The following is a 22,244-nucleotide window of genomic DNA, read 5'->3' as shown; positions in this document are numbered from 1 at the left end:
ACTTCAAACAGTTAATTTTAAAGTAAGATAATCAGAAAATACCTGACCATCTGATTGTTAACTATATGTATTCAAAATCATCAAAAATATTCTGTTTGGTAAGCACAATGCTCAAAAGTGTTGTAAAATATTCCTGGAAATTACGCAATGCAGTAAAAATTACTGTGGGCATCTTGATTATTATTTTTTATTTTTTTTCTTGTATTACAGGCAAAATAATAAGTTTTTGCCTTGTATTTAAAACACCTTTCCCACTATTGCCCACGAGGGTTTCCACCCTCAAGAGATAGTAAAAAGTCTAATCTTTCACCTACCGACTGAGCCATCTGCGCCATTTTGCGCCGAAAGTAGTAACTTAAGGTGAAAGTACACCTTAAAATATGATAAATTTGCCTATAACTTTTTCGTTTTAAGATATAATGATTTATCATCTTCGGGAGAAATGTGTATTTTGATGTTCTGAACAAGTTTGTAGAAGATCACAAAACTGTAGGATTTTATCTGTTAAAGCAGCACTGAAAAAACTAGTTTTAGGGGTACTTTGCACAAAACGCTCCGTATCTCGAAAACCGTAAGAGGTGGAGCTTTGGCATGTTCTACAAAGTTTTTTCTATTATTATGAGCTACAACTTTGCCGAAGACGCCAAACCTCTAAAAAAGTTTTTTGAAAAAATAAAAATATTATCTCACTTCTAGGGGGATTAATCAATAATTACATTTTATCAGAACACGCCTTTTAACATACAGAAAAACTTTGTAGAACACGCCAAACCTCTAGAACCAACCTGAAAAAAGTTATTCAATTTTGATCGCAAAATCATCGATTTCGAACACTGTGCACTAGGGAGCAGAAACCTTTAGTCTATTCCACACAGAAATACACTGAACGCGACTCACTTGTCGGCGCTTGAATTTTTTCGACCGGCGAGCCCGAACTAACACTTTTCACTCTTTTGTGTAAATGCAAAAAATGAAAGAAAATATTTATTATCAACTAAAAGTGTATTGGGAACTAGCGCGACGGGAAGCAAAAAATTCGGAACCGACTCGCGTTGCCAACCTTCCAGATTTATCTGGATTTATCCAGATTTTTGAGGTCTCATTTTGCAAAAATCTGGAAGATCCAGACATTTGTTTTCGGGATTTGTAAGGTTTTTCTCGGAATTTGTAAGGTTTTGTCCGGAATTTGTAGGGTTTTTTTACACGATCCAGACTTTTCCAGACAAAACTTCCTAAATCATCCAGATTTTTCAAAAAATGACCTGGCGACTCCGGACGCGTCCACCGCGTCTCACGCGTCTCACCGCCGTCGAAATGCTCACTTCGGAATACAAAATGGAAAAATCGAACCACCGAAGCAACGCGCGCGAACTGGCACCCGGACAAAATTCTATAGCACACTCATGCTAATGCGCTATCCGGTCCCGTATATTAACCCTTAAGGCCGCGAAAACTAAACGAGTTGTAATCGCATACTTTGTATGTATTCTGTACAGAACACGTGAATAATGGCATCAGGTAACCTAAATAATAATCGGCGATTTTTCCATACAAATAGTGATTTTTACATAATTGATTAATACCTCAAGCAGTCCTCAACACCAAACCAATACCTCATTGAGGTATTTTATCAATACCTACAAAAAAACAAAATAATTATTTCCAATAATTGAAAAGAGAATTTGAAGTTGCTCATATAAACCTGTAATTTGATTATTTCTTAAAATATTGACTAAATCATCGGTTTAATAGTAAGCTCACGAATTGTGATTAAAGCATTGTTTAGTATAAAAAAAATACCAAGCGTTGTTAGTAATCCCAATTTTGTGTACACCAAAAAAAGAAGTTTGAAATAGGTTGCTATCGAGCCGAAAAAAATAAAAATGGAAATGGGCGGAAAGTTCCAGTGATCAGAGCCGATGTTTGCGCCACGATGGGTCCTGACGTCGATAATATCGGAGAAGTGCCGTCCATTTGCGATTCCGTGTATTGCACTGTGGTGATCTCCATATGTAACAATAAGTTGGGTTGGCTCTTTTGTCCACTAGGGCATTACGTGAGCGATTCCAATTGGCAGCTGCACTGCAGCTTTTGTACAGCGCTTAAATGTGATCACGAAAACTGAAAGTTTTTTTAGACGCTGTCCATGAACTACGGAGACTTTTCTTAGGCCATTGAAGACCCAGCCCCCCTCCCCCCCTTCGTAGACTTTTGTCCATACAAAATTTTCGAAATTTGTATGGAGCTTAGATTTTGGCCAGAACCACACAACCCCCCCATAGAATCTACGTAGTTTAATGCCGACTTTATGTTGGATATTCCGACTTTGTGAAAGCTTGTGTCGTTCCCCTGGTCCAAACCCCTCATTCATCTGCATCTAAGTGATGCTACCATTTTGGATCAGTCAGAGAGAAGCAAACATTAACCTTGTGTATCTACTAATATTGTTCATGCTATGTCCATGCTCTGCAGTTCGTAGAAAATGAAAAATTAATGAAATGATGTACATGGTGCAAGCGACTACGAGTTCGCCTGCAATTCTGTTTTGACAGCCCCCTCAAAACACGTGTTCATCTCCCACGAATCGACTTGGTTACCGTATGTATATTTTATGAATAAGCAGCGATGCTATCGCTGATAACATCCCCACATTCTCTGTCTATGACTTATTACTGATAAGATTCACCAGCCTTCCCTGCCTCTACCATAACGTGCTTTTGTTTACGTTCTCGGATTTCGTCATCTACTTTTTCATGGCTAACCAATCCGTGTCGTCATTTGGCGTTGTTTTGTTTTCAAACGGATTTACATATCCAATCCATCCCAGTCACCATCCGTGGGACAGGGTTCACTTTGAGTTGTTGTGCGAATTGCAGAACGTCTACTAGCGCGGCTATTCATCGAGTTTTCGTGCCAAAACGACGACGTGCTTCGTCTACCGTGCCAGCAACAATCATACGGCGCCTTTGGCGCGCATGCGTTTGGTTGTTCCTTCGTCTTTCGACAGCAGCGCCAGCGGTGCTGTTGGTCGGATCCGAATGTTTTTGAATCTTCGCATAGCCGCAGCGTAGCACAGGAAGGTTGGAATGTCACTTGGAGCAATCCACCTTTAAGGATGTCACGTCACTATAGGTGTATTTGAAAAAAAGTTCAGATAAATAAAAAAAAAGGATTACGTCTTTCCTAATTGGGAAAAGCATCCTGTCATAAGCCAACATTGTTTCTGTAAATAGAGTAAATAATTCTATTTGACTAGACTAGGTAAAGGGTGGCGGGTTTGATTCCTAGTCTGTCCATGATCATTTTGGAATGAAAATTTGCAAAAAGTTATGTTTACACATAGTAAGGATCTGAATGTCGCTAAACAAACAAAAGCCTACTCCACATGGCGACCGTGAAGTCTAAGTGCTGTACAAAAATAGCAGTGATGCACCTCAAAAAGTTAAGTAGTGCATACAGGGTTATACATCATCAATCTAAAGCAATGCTATCATAATTATTATGATTGAATTTTAAAAAATATATATATATATTTTTTCAGAGAGGTTTAAGCATTTTTTGCATTGAGCATGAGCATGAGCATAGATGACCGCACAATTCGCAGTTGCTACTCCGTGATTGACCAGCAATCGAAATCGCACAAAGAATCAATGAATAGAGCTTGGGTCTAGCTTACCATTCTCAATGTACACAGTACGAGTGCTATTAACTTCAGTAAGGTCAATAACGCCGCCGGCCACGTCCTTGCGGTCATCGAGGATGGGAGGGAATGTTAGTGAGACAAGCGTTGTTATAAGGACTGCGAATCGCTGCATCTCCACAATACTAAACACTAAACACTCGCGCATCTATTGTATTCGTTAAAAAAAAAGACAATTACACCGTCTTCGACCTTGCGGCCCCTACAAACTGAACATTACTAACATTTGACAACGGACAACAAATATAACACCCAGTGGCTCAGTGGAGAATTTCCCGTTTGACGAAAAGTTTTCCCCGACTATCCCTTATGCTGCGATACTCACTCCACACAGGAGCGATGCAGGCACAGCAAGGAACAATACAATACTCAGAGGTTTAATCATTTTTTTTTTGCATTCAAGACAAATCGATCAAGGATTGATAGCAATTCACTTTTTAGGGAATCGTTTACAGTTGCACAGTAATTTGGCAAAATTGCTGGAGATAATTCAGCCACATTTTTTAAAGAATTTCCTGGTGGAATATTTCGTTCCGGAAGCTCTGCAAAAAGTTTTGTGAAAAAATCTGGGTACATTTCATCATTCATCATTCATTGCAACGGAAATTATTCAATTCATGTAAAGCATACAGAAAAAGGCAATATCAATAATATCTGAAAATGTTCCGGGATTTCCACGGAAAACTTACCAAGGCAGCTTTTATAAAACAGTACAGAAATTAGCAAAGAAATTACTGTGGCAAAAAATGGGTAACTGCATAAGACATTCTTGGACTTTTGTCCCAAAATATTTATAAAATAAAAATTTGGAAATTATTAGACGAATATTCATCCTGTTTTTCCTGGAATTCTTAAAAAAAAAACATGAGAAAATGCCGCACAAACTTGGTGAGGCAATCAATGAATTGTGTTATTTTTGTAATTACATCTGAAATGTTCGGCAAAAACGCAGACCATTATTTAAGAAAACATGTTTAAGAAATTTAAATAGGAATTTCGGTATAATTTTTTGTTTAGGAATTTGTACCATTTTCCCTCAGTGAATTGAATTTTTATTAGAATTAGCATTAAGCGAGTCGCACAAATTCGTAGATGATACAGTCCTAGACCACTGTTGTTAGGGTTGCCTCCTTCCCGTCCGAACCAAAGCACACAGATTTGGGACTTATCTCTGACTCTTAGACAAGACTGATGCAATCCTCAAAATGGTCGAGAACTGTCCTGGCCACGTCCTTGCTGCTGATGAAGGGAAGGATCGTTAGTTGGAGACTTGGCTCCATGGCAATTCAAGAGAGCTTTAGATGCATTTCAGCGGCATCCCAGGGTGTTTCAGTTTTATCAACCTCTTTCAGGGATGTGTTGGGATTCAGGGAGCTTTTCGGCAGCTCCTAAAAATTCCTTACGAGCTCCTGAAATTCTCAAACGTCTATAAAACCCCCGGAAACGTCCCTGAAAACTACAGAAACTGTCACGCCCAGAAACGTCTCTGAAATCCCCTCTGAAACGCTTTAAAACTCTTTGCAACCATGAAAGACCTCCTAAACCCCATGAAACCGCCTGAAATTACCTGAAACACTCCTGAAACCCTCCTAAACCCTCCCTAACGTTCCCTGAAATCTCTTGAAACGCCCATGAGAACCCTTGAAACTCTCTAAAACGGCCCAGCACCGTCTCTGAATATCCCTGATGCCCTCTGATACATCCCTCAAACTTCCTGAATTCCACTGAGACCACCGGAAATACCCTGAAACGTCTCGAAATCCATTCTAAATGAACCTGAAACGCCCCTCAACGTTTCTGAAACCCAATGAGATAATCGAAACGCTCCTAAACCCATTGATTGATTTTTCTGAGACTCTTCGAAAGCTCATGTGACTCCCTGAAACGTACCGGAAAACCCACTGGAGCGTCCCTTAAATTTCTTGAAACTACTTGAGACACTTCAAATGCTATTGACACCCTTTCGAAAATCCCCTGAAATCCATTGAAACGTCCCTGAAAACGGTCTTGAACGTCCTGAACCCAATTTGAAACTAACTTAGTATCTCTTTTAAAGTCCGCCCTCCCCTCCGTGAAACTCCTTGAAAACATCTGAAATGTTTTGATATGTTCAGGTTTCATCGGCATATCATTTAAATAAAAACACAGCTGGTTTAGTCAACAGTCAAGATACAACTATCTGTATTTCATTTTCCTCGAATACATATTCGGCTGGCTCTCATTCTCTCAAATTAGATCGAAGGTAATTTGCCCGTTTATTGACTCTTCGCTATTCAGAAGGTGGTGCAAACCACAACACCTCTTCCTTTAGAATGGAAATATATTTGCTTTTCAGAACGCTAAATTTGAACTTGATCTAGCTAAAAAATAAAAGTATTATCGAGCGAACATATTTTCAAATATTAATCATAATTAGAAAACGCATACCTAACAGCAAAATTCTATCTACTTTTTAACATTTTTTTTTACACTTAATATTTTGGTAGTGTTTTAGAGGCTATACTTTCTTCCCCTTAAGGATAAAGCTATACAAACCACATCAAAATTATCTTATTTCGCGACCTATGCAAAAAAAGGTTCCTAAACAAGAATTTAACAAGTACAAAAATAATATGCATAGCGTGAAACAGAGATAAAAAAAAAACTCGTCAAACTGACAAAAAAACGAACTAGCCCTGGCGCATTCATTCATACACTAGGTTCTGCACTCGATTATTATGCGACTTTGCTCTCCTCCACGGTGTCCTATGTGCGAGAGGGGAATCCATCAGGTCTTTTCTCGTCAGTCGATACCGTCGATGGTGTCCTCATATAAAAAAAATGTCGATCCAAACTGCAATCGTATCAGCAAAAGCACCGCAGGTAAATGGCCATACATGTCAGCAAAACAACTGAGGAAGCTTGAGAAGATTAAATTTGCTGAGCCAGAAAATGCGCTTGCCTCGTGCACCAAATATTCATCTTCATGACATCGGCTTTCCTCACTTGATGGCTTTCACCGGCTTCCTCATGTCTCATTGCTAACTGGAAAAAGGCTGTCTACAGTGCAATGGTAAAATTCCGGACTCACGACACTCATATCAATGAGTGTGTCGGCGTTGTGTAGGTGCTCCATACCAATAAAATAAAATAAATAGAACAAAATGGAAACAGGCAGAAGAAAAAGGTATTTGGACAAAAAAAATCTCTTTAGATTCACAGTGGCGTCCAAAAAAAAGCACTGTTTCCAAAAACGTTCTGAAAATGCGAATTAAAATCATTGATTTGGAACTACTCACCAATCAAAATGCGCATTGTACTGTTCGTTTAAAAAAATGGCATTGCGTGACAATATCTACACACAATCGACAAAAACAAAGCATTGAAATGCATAAAAAAATGCCACAAAGCGCTAAAACGTACAATGTCAAAAAAAAAAAAAAAAAAACAATAATAACGGCAAAAAACGACAAAAAATGTGAAATCAATTAAACGCATTCCATCAAACAACACATAAAAAACGGGTGTCGGAAAAAAATCTCGCATCATGTAACAACAAACCTCGACATAAATCACCGTCAAAATAAAAATTGAACACAAAATGATAATCGTCACTAAAGGAGCTTCCTCCCATGTCTCGTCGATACATCGTTGGCAGTGTCCTCCAAAATGTAGCATACACGGAAAAGGCATCAAGAAATATCCATAGAACACTCAACATAAAAATCAGCACTAAAACGTTCTTTGTCGGCATTACATGTGAATCTCTTCACCCATAGTGGAACAACAAAAGTTCCATATGCTTTGCACAATAGTCTATTGTAAAATGTGTAAAGTTAGCCATTCGTCACACAAATAATGCGATAAAAATCACAACACAAAATGAACCAAATTAAACTAAAAACACAACGATGAGGTTCACAAAATTAGTGTTCTTTTCAATTCCGCACGCAAAAACAACTTCTTAAAATTGGCCGAAATCTTCATCCTCGTTCGCCAGTTGATATGTTCAGGTTTCATCGGCATATCATTTAAATAAAAACACAGCTGGTTTAGTCAACAGTCAAGATACAACTATTTGTATTTCATTTTCCTCGAATACATATTCGGCTGGCTCTCATTCTCTCAAATTAGATCGAAGGTAATTTGCCCGTTTATTGACTCTTCGCTATTCAGAAGGTGGTGCAAACCACAACATGTTTGAAGCCCCCTGGAACCTTCTAAGCATGGCTTAGATTTAAGGCATCTGAAATGGTCATGAAATTAGCGAACCCCCTTTGAAACCCTTTGAAACTCCTTGAAATCCTTCGGAACACGTCTAAAATCATCCCTCATTTCATTTAGGGTAAATGTACCAATAGTGGTGCTATTAGTAGCTCCATGTAAAGAAATAATTGAATAAAATTGATAATACCACAAAATAAAAAGTCTAAAAACGTTAATCGGTAATTTTTCACATAAATTTGCTAGGGAAAATGTAAAAACCATTGTTTATTTCAGTTTTTGCTAATAAATCACTTGCACCAACTATAGGTACACGGTTCCTATTATGGAGGTAAAATTTAACTTTGGTTCCTATAGTGGCGCATCCCATTGAATTCTTATGGGACCCACCACTATAGGAACACTACCACCACTATAGGTGCAAAGGAGCAAAAAATTTAAGGAAAATAATTGTTTAAAATAGGTTTTTCGGCAAATCTTGAACACAAAACTGAATTAATGTTATTAATTAGTTATGATGCATCTATTAAAAATGTCATTTGCAAGCTTTTTGTTCGAAATAGTGCTAAATTGGCACTACCACCACTATTGGTACTACCTCCACTAAGGGAGCTTTTACCCTATTTAGTTAACATCAAATTCATGATAATACTGAATCAACAATTTGCCGCCATAATACTCGATTTGCAGCTGCAGCTCTCCAACGTCGGTCACGCCCAACACTCGCCAGATCACGTTCCACCTGGTCCGCCCATCGTGCTCTCTGCGCTCCACGCCTTCTTGTACCAACCGGATGGTTAGCAAACACCAACTTTGCAGGGTTGTTGTCCGGCATTCTTGCAACATGCCCTGCCCATCGTATCCTTCCGGCTTTGGCCACTTTCTGGATGCTGGGTTCGCCGTAAAGTGCAGCGAGCTCGTGGTTCATCCTTCTCCGCCACACACCGTTCTCCTGCACGCCGCCGAAGATCGTCCTTAGCACCCGTTTCTCGAAAACTCCGAGTGCTTGCAGGTCCTCCTCGAGCATCGTCCATGTTTCGTGTCCGTAGAGAACCACCGGTCTTATTAACGTCTTGTACATGGTACATTTGGTGCGGGGGTGAATCTTTTTTGACCGCTGTTTCTTCTGGAGCCCATAGTAGGCACGACTTCCACTGATGATGCGCCTTCGTATTTCACGGCTCACGTTATTGTCAGCCGTTAGCAAGGAACCAAGGTAGACGAATTCTTCTACCACCTCGAAAGTATCCCCGTCTATCGTAACATTGCTGCCAAGGCTTGTCCTGTCTCGCTCAGTCCCACCTACCAGCATGTACTTTGTCTTAGCCGCATTCACCACCAGTCCGAACTTTGCTGCTTCACGTTTCAGGCGGGTGTACTGTTCTGCCACCGTTCCAAATGTTCTAGCAATAATATCCATGTCATCCACAAAACAGACAAATTGGCTGGATTTCGTGAAGATCGTACCCCGGCTGTTGAGCCCGGCTCGTCGCATAACACCTTCCCGGGCGATGTTGAATAGTAGGCAGGAAAGTCCATCACCTTGTCGCAGTCCCCGTCGGGATTCAAATGAACTGGATAGTTCATCCGAAATCCTTACGCTGTTCAGCACACCGTCCATCGTTGCTTTTATCAGTCTAGTCAGCTTCCCGGGAAAGCTGTTCTCGTCCATGATTTTCCATAGCTCTGTGCGGTCGATACTGTCGTATGCCGCTTTGAAGTCGATGAACAGGTGATGCGTTGGGACCTGGTATTCACGGCATTTCTGGAGGATTTGCCGTACGGTGAAGATCTGGTCCGTTGTCGACCGGCCGTCGATGAAACCGGCTTGGCAACTTCCCACGAACTCATTTACTTTAGGTGAAAGACGACGGAAGATGATCTGGGATAGCACTTTGTAGGCGGCATTCAAAATGGTGATCGCTCGAAAGTTCTCACACATTAACTTGTCGCCTTTCCTGTGGATGGGACAGATTATCCCTTCCTTCCACTCCTCCGGTAGCTGTTCGGTTTCCCAGATCTTGACTACTAACTGGTGCAGACAGGTGGCCAACTTTTCCGGGCCCATCTTGATGAGTTCTGCTGCGATACCGTCCTTACCAGCCGCTTTGTTGTTTTTGAGCTGGTGGATGGCCTCCTTAACTTCCCTCAGCGTGGGAGTTGGTTCGTTCCCGTCCTCTGCTGCACCAACATAGTCATTTCCTCCGCTGCCTTGGTCCTCCGTGCCTACATTCTCTTCGCCATTCAGGTGCTCGTCGAAGTGCTGCTTCCAACTTTCGATCACCTCACGTTGGTCCGTCAGGAGGCTCCCTTCCTTATCCCTGCATATTTCGGCTTGCGGCACGTAGCCTTTGCGGGATGCGTTGAGCTTCTGGTAGAACTTGCGTGTTTCCTGTGAACGGCACAGCAGTTCCATTTCCTCGCACTCCGCTTCTTCCAGGCGGCGCTTTTTCTCCCGGAAGAGACGGGTCTGCTGCTTCCGCTTCTGTCTGTATCGCTCCACATTCTGTCGGGTTCCATGCTGCAGCATTACCTCCCGCGCTGCATCCTTCTCCTCCAGAACCGCTCTACACTCCTCGTCGAACCAATCGTTTCGTCGACTCCGTTCTACGTACCCGATAGTGCTCTCGGCTACGTTGTTGATGGCTGCTTTGACTGTACTCCAGCAGTCCTCTAGAGGGGCCACATCGAGCACACCCTCGTCCGGCAACGCTGCCTCGAGATTCTGCGCGTATGCGGTGGCGACATTCGGTTGCTTCAGTCGCTCTAGATCGTACCGGGGCGGCCGCCGGTAATGTACGTTGTTAATAACGGAGAGTTTTGGGCGCAGTTTAACCATCACCAGGTAGTGATCAGAGTCGATATTAGCGCCACGATAGGTCCTGACGTCGATAATGTCGGAGAAGTGCCGTCCATCAATCAGAACGTGGTCGATTTGCGATTCTGTTTGTTGTGGTGATCTCCAGGTGTAACGATACGGGAGGCTGTGCTGGAAGAAGGTGCTACGAATGGCCATGTTCTTGGAGGCGGCGAAATCGATGAGGCGTAGGCCATTTTCGTTCGTCAGCTGGTGGGCGCTGAACTTTCCAATCGTCGGTCTGAATTCCTCCTCATGGCCTACCTGAGCGTTTAGATCCCCTATGATGATCTTGACGTCGTGGTTTGGGCAGTGGTCGTACTCGCGTTCGAGCTGCGCGTAAAATGCGTCTTTGTCATCATCAGTGCTTCCGGAGTGTGGGCTGTGCACGTTTATTATGCTAATGTTGAAGAATCGGCCCTTGATCCTCAACCTGCACATTCTTTCGTCGATCGGCCACCAACCGATCACGCGCCTCTGCATGTCGCCCATCACTATAAAAGCTGTTCCCAGCTCACGTGTGTTGCCGCAACTCTGGTAGATGGTATGATTACCTCTAAACGTTCGCACCATAGATCCTGTCCAGCACACCTCCTGCAGCGCTACGATTCCGAACCCGCGGTCCTTCAGTATATCGGCGAGTATGCGGGTGCTCCCGATGAAGTTGAGAGATCTGCAGTTCCACGTACCGAGCTTCCAATCGCAAGTCCCTTTTCGTCGCTGTGGTCGTCGCCATTGGTATCGGTTCGCATTCTTCTCTTGTTGATTTTCCGGTGCTAGTCTTTTTTACGGCTGGCTCGCAGGGCCTGACACCAACCCACTAACCCAGGGAGCTGGGCTTACCTTCCCGGAAGCTACGGGTTCTGCATTGGCATTTCCTCCAATTACAGTGCTAAATAGCTAGGCTCGAGCGCCAGTCTTCGCCGGGGGTGGTGTTTTTAATGGGCGCCCAGGAGATAATATTTTACCTGAGCTTCCACCCCCAAAAATCATCCCTTCTTCCTCTTTTTTTATGGCTCTACGTCCGCACTGGGACTGCCTCGCTTCAACTTAGAGTTCCACAGTTATTATTTGAAGGACTTTCTTTGCCTGCCGTTGTATGAATTTGTATATTGTGAGGCAAGTACAATGATACACTATGCCCAGGGAGTCAAGAAAATTTTCCCGACCGGAACGGGAATCGAACCCGCCGTCTCCAGCTTGGCGATCCATACCCTCAACCATTAGGCTAACTGGAGACCCCTCAAATCAACCCTTAGGTTATCTATTGATAGCCTCCTGATTGATTGGTTATTGATTGATCTCCTTAATAACCGCTAGTTTGTTCAATTGCCCTCCCTTTTAAACAAACCTGGGACGTTGTTACCATTTCCATGCATGCCGCAAAAGCATGTTAGATGTAAGCTATAGAGATTTTCGTGCAACCAATTTTTCGTTAGGATATCAAGTCAATCTTCTTAGTCATCGTAATAATGCATCAACATGTCATTTCTCAAGTTTCATCACATATCATGAGTTTCAATTTGGCAATTCAATACCTTTCAGTGAACGGTCCCCTTCCCGACAGTAACCCTGCACGGCACGTTATCGATTTTCATTTCATGGGAGGTATTCCTGAGACAGATATCGTGCATCGCAAAACCAGTCATTACAGAAAAACGAATCACTGCTTACCAAGCATTCCCACTAGTTGGATGATAATACGGAAGCGCTTGTTTGGACATCCTGTGTTTCGAAAGTTTCTATCCCTAGTTAGTGGCAAGCTTAAGCCGCCCTGTAATCCTTTGCGCCTTACTACATTTACCTATTCGATACGAGTATGTGACATCCTCGCCCTGCTAAAAGTTACCACGTATTGGATTTCTTTGTTGAGTTGAGCTGTACTGATGTTACTTTCGTTACTCCCCCCGCAGGCGTCCAAATCGGAGTCCGATATGAGGGACATTGCAGCCAGGATCTGCCGGGACTATCTGACTGGCGCCTGGAAGACCATACCAGCAGAGGAACTCCAGCTGAAACGAATCAGCGGCGGTTTGTCCAATTTCCTGTATTACGTCAGACTTCCCGACCAGCAGAATGGCAGCTCCCCGAAGCCCTCGAGCCAGTGCTTCAAACGGGCACGCAAGGACAGCTATTCCAACATGCTGGAACCGAAAGAGGTAAGTTCAGTTTGAGGTGGAAAGCAATCTATTTTTGGGATTAGTCGGTTGTTTATGCATTCGCTTACATGCGATCTGCTCCTCGCCTGATAGGTAGCAAGTGTAGTATAATAAAAAGTTGATATATGTGTATACTTGCTTATCCTATTATAAAGTGAATCATGTGTATGGATATGTTATTTTAAAAAATATTGTAATATAATGCCTTCATCGCGTGGCAAACAATAATAGGGTAGTATTAAAGCATTTGAATTTGACTGGTATCCATTCGGCTGTCCCAAAGTCAGTTCGAAAATTCAAGGTGCTCAATACTATAATAAAAGACATATTTGATGTATAGTTGTAGAACATTTTGATTTTCTAAAAAACCATTTAGAAATTACGTCAGGACAACTTTTGAAAAATGACGATTTTTCATGAAAAATCGGTAAAAATTGAGTTATAGCAGCAAGCGGCCAATATAGGTCACCCTGCCCAAACAGTCCCAGACCCTATTTTTCCAACCTCTGATTTCTTTTCAATATTTTTGTATTTTTCTGTGGACTACTAGACCTTTTTAAATGATATTGGTTGTTGTATTATTGTGTCTATATTGACAGTATGTAGAACCTTTTTTTGTACAGGTAAAAGAACTATTTTTGAAAATTTTTCATCGACATTTGACAAACAAATACATGTACTATTTATTTTTCAACCATGAAAGTTTTATCTGATAGTACTATTCATTCATGTGTGTCATTTCTCTAAAAATATTTCAAATATCTTGTCTAGACGCTGAGATATTAAGCTTTGCAAAACTTTGTAGGGTGGACCGGGGCAAAATGGGTCACCTAAGGATGGATCATCATAACTTTGTACCCTCAGGGTTTCCAGTAGCCGCTCGTGTTCCAATAGCCGCTAGACCGATTATTGACCGAGAAAAAAGTGCGAGGCAAGATGGGTCACCTTTTACTCAGATTTTCTCAACGAAAAACGGCAATATATTTTTCTGTATTCATATATGCTTCATATCCATACTGAATGAACAACAGCTAGTAGTAGACATTTTATTAATTTGTTTAAAAACTAAAAAAGTTCACGATTTTAGTGGTCGTTAGACGACTTGGAAATCAATGTTTTCACATTAAAGCCTCATAAATTTATGTTATAATTTTAGGTGCTCATTCCGCTTGGTTGGAGTGAGTTATGAGATAGTCTTGTAATAAAAAATAAATCACTTTCAAATGCCCCAAAAATACGCTTAAAATTGAAGGTGACCCATCTTGTCCCGCGGTCGTTTATATGAAGATTATATGGAATGTATCGTATAAGAAAAATGATTAAATATCAAAAAGAAAATCGCGTTAAGTACTGTTCCTTTGAATTCCACTAAGAATTTGCATCCTTTGACAGAAACGTTTTTCGATCTCAACTGTAAGGTCGTCTTCAGTGTCTTATACTTAACTCGTCTACAAGACACTGAAGACGACCTTACAATTGAGGTCGATATACGTATCTGTCAAAGGATGCAAATTCTTAGTGGAATTCAAAGGAACAGTACTTTAACGCGATTTTCTTTTTATTTACAGATATTCCCCTAACAAGCCCAGGTTATCATCATTAAAAATCATTTTATTTTCCATTTCCAATGACAGTGAATATATTTTTAATCAATACCCTTAACTGTTGTATATTCATGCTGGTCACCTAACAAAACATAAGTAATGCGCTCGAAAATGGCACTGACCCATCTTACCCCGCCCACCCTATATTAGTCTTTGAGGCACTCTGAAGTATGCATATTAAAGATGTTCAGGCTTTGGTCAATGCTCAAAATCTAGACGGAGATAATTGCTTGAACATAATTGAAATACAGGGGATAGACAAAATGATCGGGACAGGCAAAATTTTAACTTTTCAAAAAATGTTCAACTAACTGTACCTTTTCGAGAAATGCATAAAATATTCTCAAATTTTTACTGTAAGTTCATCAACAAGTTGTGTATCACTGGTCAAAATTTGGAAAAGATCGGGCCATTCTCCACGAAGTAATAAAGATGAATGAAAAAGGGTGTTGCCTCATCCAGGTTGTAGGTATTGGGTTTTGCATACCTGAGTTTGGTATTCTACAGTTATTTTCTCCTGTTCGGGGTGCGACGCGATCGAATAAACGAACATTTGACAGCAGCATTAGGGTGAATCCAGTTAGCCTAGTGGTTAAAGCTATGGATCGCCAATCCGGAGACGGCGGGTTCGATTCCCGTTCCGGTCGGGAAAATTTTCTCGACTCCCTGGGCATAGTGTACCATTGTATTTGCCACACAATGTACAAATTCATGCAATGGCAGGCAAAGAAAGCCCTCCAATTGGCTTCTTTAGCGGTGTTGAGATAATTCCATATTCTGAATCTGCATGCGAAACTGAGCCGAAATCCAAATTTTCATGCATTTTGGTGGCCGGGAACCTATTTAAAAATCAATTTATAGTTTGTATGGGAGCGATTTGTCGGATCACCCCTCGTCGCATTTTGTACTGGGTGGAGCTGTCAAACAGTTACCCAGCTGTCAAAAGGTGATTTCAAAAAATCTCTTTGGAATTGATTTTAGGTACCAAAATAAAATTCTAAAAATCTGAAAAAAATCATAGTGGCTTAGAAAAAGGTGCTCTTTCGTATAAAATCAAAAAATCGATACATTTTTCTTAATTTAAAAACCCAATTAATAACTGTGGAAGTGCTCTTAGAACACTAAGTTGAAGAGAGGCAGGGCAAGTTTCAATGCGAACGTCGAGCTATAAAGAAAAAGAAGAAGAATATTAGGATGAATCCAGAGCGAAACTAGGTCCCCTCTAAATGGAAAAATGTTCTTCTTTAGTCATGTTCCTCTGCATAGGCAGTCATGTGAAATGTTGCGATTCGATTCTGCACTGAGTGGTGGTAGATATTTACCACACATAATCAGGAATGGTGCGTTCGAAATGGTTTTGAAAATGGCACTGTGCATATTGATGAGTTCTTCTAAGTTGCATAAAAACAGGTTTCGAAGAAACCAAAAACAAATAACAAGGTTTTTCGTTTCCATTTTGCTCTCTTCATTATTGCTTGACTAGGGGTAGGCGGGGCAATATGGACACCCGGGGCAGAATGAACTTTTAATGAATGGAGAATATAGTCCATTTGTCTAAAACGTAGTTTCAGGAAAGAAACATTCGAAATTAAAATTATACTTGATTTTACACGAAAAAGTTGCGCCCTCCGTTTTTTGTGCATGGAAATTATAATTTTCACACCATCTAAAATAAGATTTAGTGATCAATTTATTGCAGGTCGATTAAAACCTGATATTTCTAGAACACATGCAAGTAGTTTTGCTGTATCTACATGCTTAACATGTTCATATTTTCTTCTTTATTATATCAAAAATCAAGTTTGGAAATATCTTCTACTGCCGGGGAAAAATGGACACTCACCTTTTTGAAAGAAGCGGCAAGGGAAAAATATAACCTAAATCACAAACCAACCAAATTCTTCGATTTCAGTATATTTTCGGTTAAATGTTCACTAGTAGTAGACATAGGGTGAAACAAATTGGTCAAAAAACGACATCAGTGGAAAATAGTTGTTATAGGCACAGTTGTACATGCCGACAAAAACGAAGCTTTATCCAATACAGCCTGAATTTAAATTAACTGAACAAAAATGAACTACTTCCGCGTATTATTCATCCATAAAAGTAGTTTTGTAATGAAATGACTTTATAGGTGTAAATAATGTACGAAATTCGTTAACTTCTCATGGTGTCCATTCTGCCCCGTATACTTGAAGACGGTCATGAAAAACTAACATTTTTTATAACATATTTTGAAGTGGATAAATCATTTTTCTTCGTGAGCATTCTTATGCAATAGATGCTAAATAGACTTTAAAAGGATACATGTATCAAAAAACTAAACTTTTTTGACATCTTGCCAGGTATAGTTGGCAAAAACCTTAGGGTGTCCATATTGCCCCGCCTACCCCTATGTGCGAATTCAGATTTTGTATTCCAACTAACTGCTTCTAGTGTGAATAACAATCATTTTGATTTGATTTGCTTTATCTAACGGAATTCATAAGGCGGAGTCCATTTTTGAATGGTAGACAGTATGTCAATCCTTATTGAAAACATAACACCAGGATTAGACTCACCCTTTTCAAGTTCCTATATATTTTCCAGGATGTAGGGGAACGGAACATCCTAAACAAAGTGCTTTAATTTCATCCAAACTTTTTCAACTTGTGACAAAAAACGCAAAAAAGTATATTTTTCCATCCAAAATTTCATACAATTTCAATGACATATCTGCAAAATTACATACACATTTCAAGGACCCGAAATGGAGCCAAAAAAGCCTGGACTCACTATAGGCAAATATTGTATATTGTACTAAAAAATCTTTGCTATAGGGTAGGGGTAGCAAATATGGATGCAATATGTCAGCTGTTCAGATTCAAATATATGAAAAAATGTGTTAAGCCGATAGAATATTAGTTTAAAAAATAGCCAATTATCGCCATAGTGTTCCCATTATAGTGATAAAGGTGTACCAATTATGGATTTTCCATTATTTATCACAAAATAAACCTTACTACCGGGGGCCGATATCGAAACGATATCAAGTAATAAAGTGACAAGTGAACACAATTTCCAGAAAACATATCTTTAAATGGTTATAGGCCACTTTTTGAAAATGCTTGGTTTTATGGTATAGGGGTAGGCGGGGTATTATGGACACCCGGGGTAGAATGGACACCCTCAATATTTTGAAATATGCAAACTTTTTTGAACTTTTAATGAATAGAGAATACATATAGTCCATTTGTCTAAAACGTAGTTTCAGGAAAGAAACATTCGAAATTAAAATTATACTTGATTTTACACGAAAAAGTTGCGTCCTCCGTTTTTTGTGCATGGAAATTATAATTTTCACACCATCTAAAATAAGATTTAGTGATTAATTTATTGCAGGTCGATTAAAACCTGATATTTCTAGAACACATGCAAGTAGTTTTGCTGTATCTACATGCTTAACATGTTTATATTTTCTTCTTTTTATATAAAAAATCAAGTTTGGAAATATCTTCTGCTGCCGGGGCAAAATGGACACTCACCTTTTTGAAAGAAGCGGCAAAGGAAAGATATAACCTAAATCACAAACCAACCAATTTCCTCGATTTCAGTATCCTCCTCTTCTTGGCGTAACGTCCTCCTGGGACAAAGCCTGCTTCTCAGCTTAGTGTTCTATGAGCACTTCCACAGTTATTAACTGAGAGCTTCCTCTGCCAATGACCATTTTGCATGTGTATATCGTGTGGCAGGCACGAAGATACTCTATGCCCAAGGAAGTCAAGGAAATTTTTTTTACGAAAAGATCCTGGACCGACCGGGAATCGAACCCGTCACCCTCAGCATGGTCATGCTGAATACCCGTGCGTTTACCACCTCGGCTATATGGGCCCTTCGATTTCAGTATATTTTCGGTTAAATGTTCACTATAGTAGACATAGGGTGAAACAAATTGGTCAAAAAACGACATCAGTGGAAAATAGTTGTTATAGGCACAGTTGTACATGCCGACAAAAACGAAGCTTTATCCAATACAGCCTGAATTTAAATTAACTGAACAAAAATGAACTACTTCGGCGTATTATTCATCCACAGTAGTTGTTTTGTAATGAAATGGCTTTATAGGTGTAAATAATGTACAAAATTCGAAAAAGTCTCATGGTGTCCATATTGCCCCATGGGGGTGTCCATTCTGCCCCGTATGCTTGAAGACGGTCATGAAAAACTAATATTTTTCAAAACATTTTTTGAAGTGGATAAATAATTTTTCTTCGTGAGCATTCTTATGCAATAGATGCTAAATAGACTTTAAAAGGATACATGTATCAAAAAACTAAACTTTTTTGACATCTTGCCAGGTAAAGTTGGCAAAAACCTTAGGGTGTCCATATTGCCCCGCCTACCCCTACATTTTAGAAAATATGTCCAAATGTAACAAATCTTTCCAATATGGTAAAAATATGATGTGTGTGTGCAAGTTGGACTCATTTCAGCTTCATATTTTGAAAAAAAAGAGTTCAAATTCAGGAAAATATAAAGCGCTGAAAAATCCACCACCACTGCAAAATTTGCTTTTGTCTGCTCCGTGTTTTTACGGTTGTTCAATTGTAGAAACCTGATTATCAAGCATAAACCTTAAAGATATTGTCTTCCCTCGTCGTCTCGTCATGGAAGTCATGAGTAAAAGTATTTGGATTGAATTGTTTTACCTTTAGAGTATCGCCATAATTGGTACTCCATACACCCTTTGTATCAAATATCCCATATAGAAAAATACATGATATTCCACAAAATGTGATCAGATTATTCATCTACCTTCTAAATATTGCCATTTTCTACCAATACCTAGTTTTTGATGATGATATTGTTCTACCATCTATTGTAGCAAGGCAGCTGGCTATAGCACTGGAATAATCTGAAAAGCGATTTGATCAAGCATGTTGCTTACCAAATCGTTATGCGGGCAATATTTTGTATTGCTTTGAATCCGAAGAATATCCTATATTTTTGTTCATAAAAGGCCTCATATGCTATCAAAAATGAATAGGTCATTCATTTCTATGACGATGAGCTCCTGTTTTTTGTTGAAATAGGAAATAAAGCTGTTTTTCTTTCAACTACTGCCATAATAAATACTATTGCCATAATTGGTACACCTACCAACATAGGGAACATAGGGGACATAGCATGTCCTTTTTCCAGCGTAAATAAGAAGTGAACGGCAAATCATGATTACAAAACAGCCAATTTAAGCTGGATGGCGCAGTATCAGAACGTCCGAGGCCATAATGTCGCAGGACATTCAATTGCGTCACGAGGTCTTCGGAAAGAAGGCACACAGGACTGTATGACACATCAAGCTTTTGGACGTTATTTCGCAAAAACGCCGATGGCCTCAGACATTATGATCCGGCTTAAAACTGGATATGGTAGTAATTACTACAGTTAACTGTTTAATTACCAGAAAGATGAAACGATCAATTCCCAAAGCAAGTTTAGTATTTAAGCAGTTTCTAAATTAACCATTTTTCTCTCCACGATAACAGGTCTTGCTACGCATTTACGGCCAGACGCACGGTGAAAGTGCTCTAGAATCAATGCTCACTGAATCGGTTGTATTCACGCTTCTTAGCGAGCGTAAACTGGGACCAAAGCTGCACGGAATCTTCCCCGGTGGAAGAATTGAGCAGTATATACCGGTAAATAAACCTTTGAACTCCTCACAAAAAATATCTCAAACTGACAAAAATCTTTTGCTATTTCCAAAGGCACGTGCATTAACGACATCGGAACTGAGTGATCCGAAAATTTCGCTGAAGATCGCGGAAAAAATGGCAGCCATCCACAGCTTGGACATTCCGGTTTCCAAGGAGCCGGACTGGCTATGGAACACCATGAACCGATGGCTGAAGAGTGTCGAGACTACGCTGGAGACGTTCCGGAAGGACCGAACCAACGGTAACAAACGGATCGACGGTGACGAGATCATCACTGACCTAAACCTCCGGGTGGAAGTCGAGTGGCTTAAGTCAGTTATCGATAGGGAAGACCATCCGGTTGTATTCTCACACAATGATTTGCAGGAAGGTAATATCCTGTTGAGAGAGGATTTCTCGCCTTCGAACGGCTTGGACAGCTACTGGTAAGTGTACGGCAGATCGCTTGTTCGCTTCTTGCTGCTTGCTAATCTAGATTGACAATTCAAAAGGTTACGTCCTTACGATAGCGCTCAGATGCATCCTTTTGTATTGTTAGTTCTACCATAGCTTCATGTATTTGCTATAACAGCACCCGCAATTTGGAAAATAACGAGCTGCTCAACAAAATTTTCAGCACCCTGGACCAATTCGATGAATCCGCGCAGTTAGACTCTCACTTTAGTTCAATTCTAATTTCCAATTCTAATAGCAGCGCGCCCGCTTCCAATAGCAGCAAAGTCGACGTGAATGGTTCCGTCGACACTGCAAGTAGCGACACCGCAAGCGCAATCAGCAATGGAAGCAGGAATCCAAGGTAAGTCAGATTATTGATTCAGTTAGATATTCACAGATCGATTTGAGTCGTTCAATGTCCATTACAATGCGAATTAAACTTTATTATATATTTGCTTTGTTTGCATCATGCCTCTATTGTTTTTAATTATGATTCTCTTGTTAGGAAACGAATGAAGAAAGTTACATCAAAACAGAGTGTAATAAAATCGAAGATTCAAAGTGGAGAATTACATTTTCTTATTTTTTATTCGTGGTTCGCCAAATTCATTGTCGATTGAAAATTTCTCTATTTTTCATTAAATTCTTTATCATGAATATTCCCCAAAATGTTTGACTTATGGTAACAGATGCACAATTTCACTTAAGGCTTAATAGCCCATCATCAACATCGGCAGCTAAGTTATATTTGTCGCTCGAAATCCTCCTTTCTTGGGCCCAACAAGTTGATGGCTACAAAGTACTCCTTCAGCGCCGAGCGTATAGTAAAACACCATCTTCGTCGGTCTTGGGCGATGTTCTTCTAGTTTCCCCGAACGAATAGGGATAGCAGATCTTCTTCAACCGCGTGCAGCCAACGAGTTGGCGCCAGCCCACGACGTCACCGACCTCTACCTGGTTCCCTGCTGAATATTGTTTTCGCTATTCTATCTTCCTACATTCGCACTACGTGTTCAATCCACTGAAGTCTGTCGTATTTTATACGTTTCACAATATTCGCAACTTTGTACGCTTTGTACAACTCGTGATTCATGCGTCTGTGCCATTTTTGCGTTTCCCATCGTGAATTGTCCGCAGCATTTTGCGCTCAGAAACTCCGAAAGCTTTTCGGTCTACCTCCTTTAACGTCCACGCCTGGTGACCGTAGAGGGCAGCCGGAAGAATCAGCGTCTTATATAGACCGAATTTTGTTTGCGTTTGCAAGTTACGGGACCTAAACTAGGACCTAGTTCCGCAATCGGCAAAAGGCCCTATTCGCAGCTGCAATACGCCTTTTCACTTCACGGGAAACGTCATTTTTGCCTTTCACAAGTGTTCCAACATAAACAAATTCTTCAACTTCAAACACATCCCCATCAAGCACTACCTCAACTAGTGATGTTACTAGGCCTGCCTCTGTCTACACCCGCTCTCATGTACTTCGTCTTGGTAGAGGTTATCGTCAAGCCTATCCTCAATATCTCTCTTTTCACAGGAGCATAAGCTTCCTCCACTGTCCTACGATCGATGTCGATGTGACCAATATCGTCC

At 40.4% G+C, this 22,244-nt stretch overlaps 1 protein-coding gene across 11 annotated transcripts in view; it reads left to right on the top strand.

Annotated features, from left to right (window-relative positions):
* LOC109428225 (choline/ethanolamine kinase) overlaps positions 1-22,244 on the top strand; it is a 62,974-nt gene that overhangs the window by 28,383 nt on the left and 12,347 nt on the right. For 4 of the 11 annotated variants that reach the window (XR_009997690.1, XR_003893653.2, XR_009997691.1 and 1 more), the window contains exons 1-5: positions 12,340-12,604; positions 12,674-12,919; positions 20,049-20,201; positions 20,271-20,644; positions 20,836-21,015. Coding sequence is in view for 8 of the 11 variants with exons in the window: in XM_029858529.2 (XP_029714389.2) it covers positions 12,362-12,604; positions 12,674-12,919; positions 20,049-20,201; positions 20,271-20,644; positions 20,836-21,015 (1,196 nt within the window). In the remaining 3 variants the exon portion in view is untranslated. Of the gene's footprint in view, positions 1-12,339; positions 12,605-12,673; positions 12,920-20,048; positions 20,202-20,270; positions 20,645-20,835; positions 21,016-22,244 lie in introns of those variants that run through there. The other 7 variants (XM_062851549.1, XM_029858513.2, XM_029858497.2 and 4 more) reach the window with 6 other exon arrangements.

The sequence above is a fragment of the Aedes albopictus genome, chromosome 2 (assembly GCF_035046485.1).
Source record: "Aedes albopictus strain Foshan chromosome 2, AalbF5, whole genome shotgun sequence".
NCBI lineage: Eukaryota > Metazoa > Arthropoda > Insecta > Diptera > Culicidae > Aedes > Aedes albopictus.
This window is presented reverse-complemented; position numbering and strand designations above follow the sequence as displayed.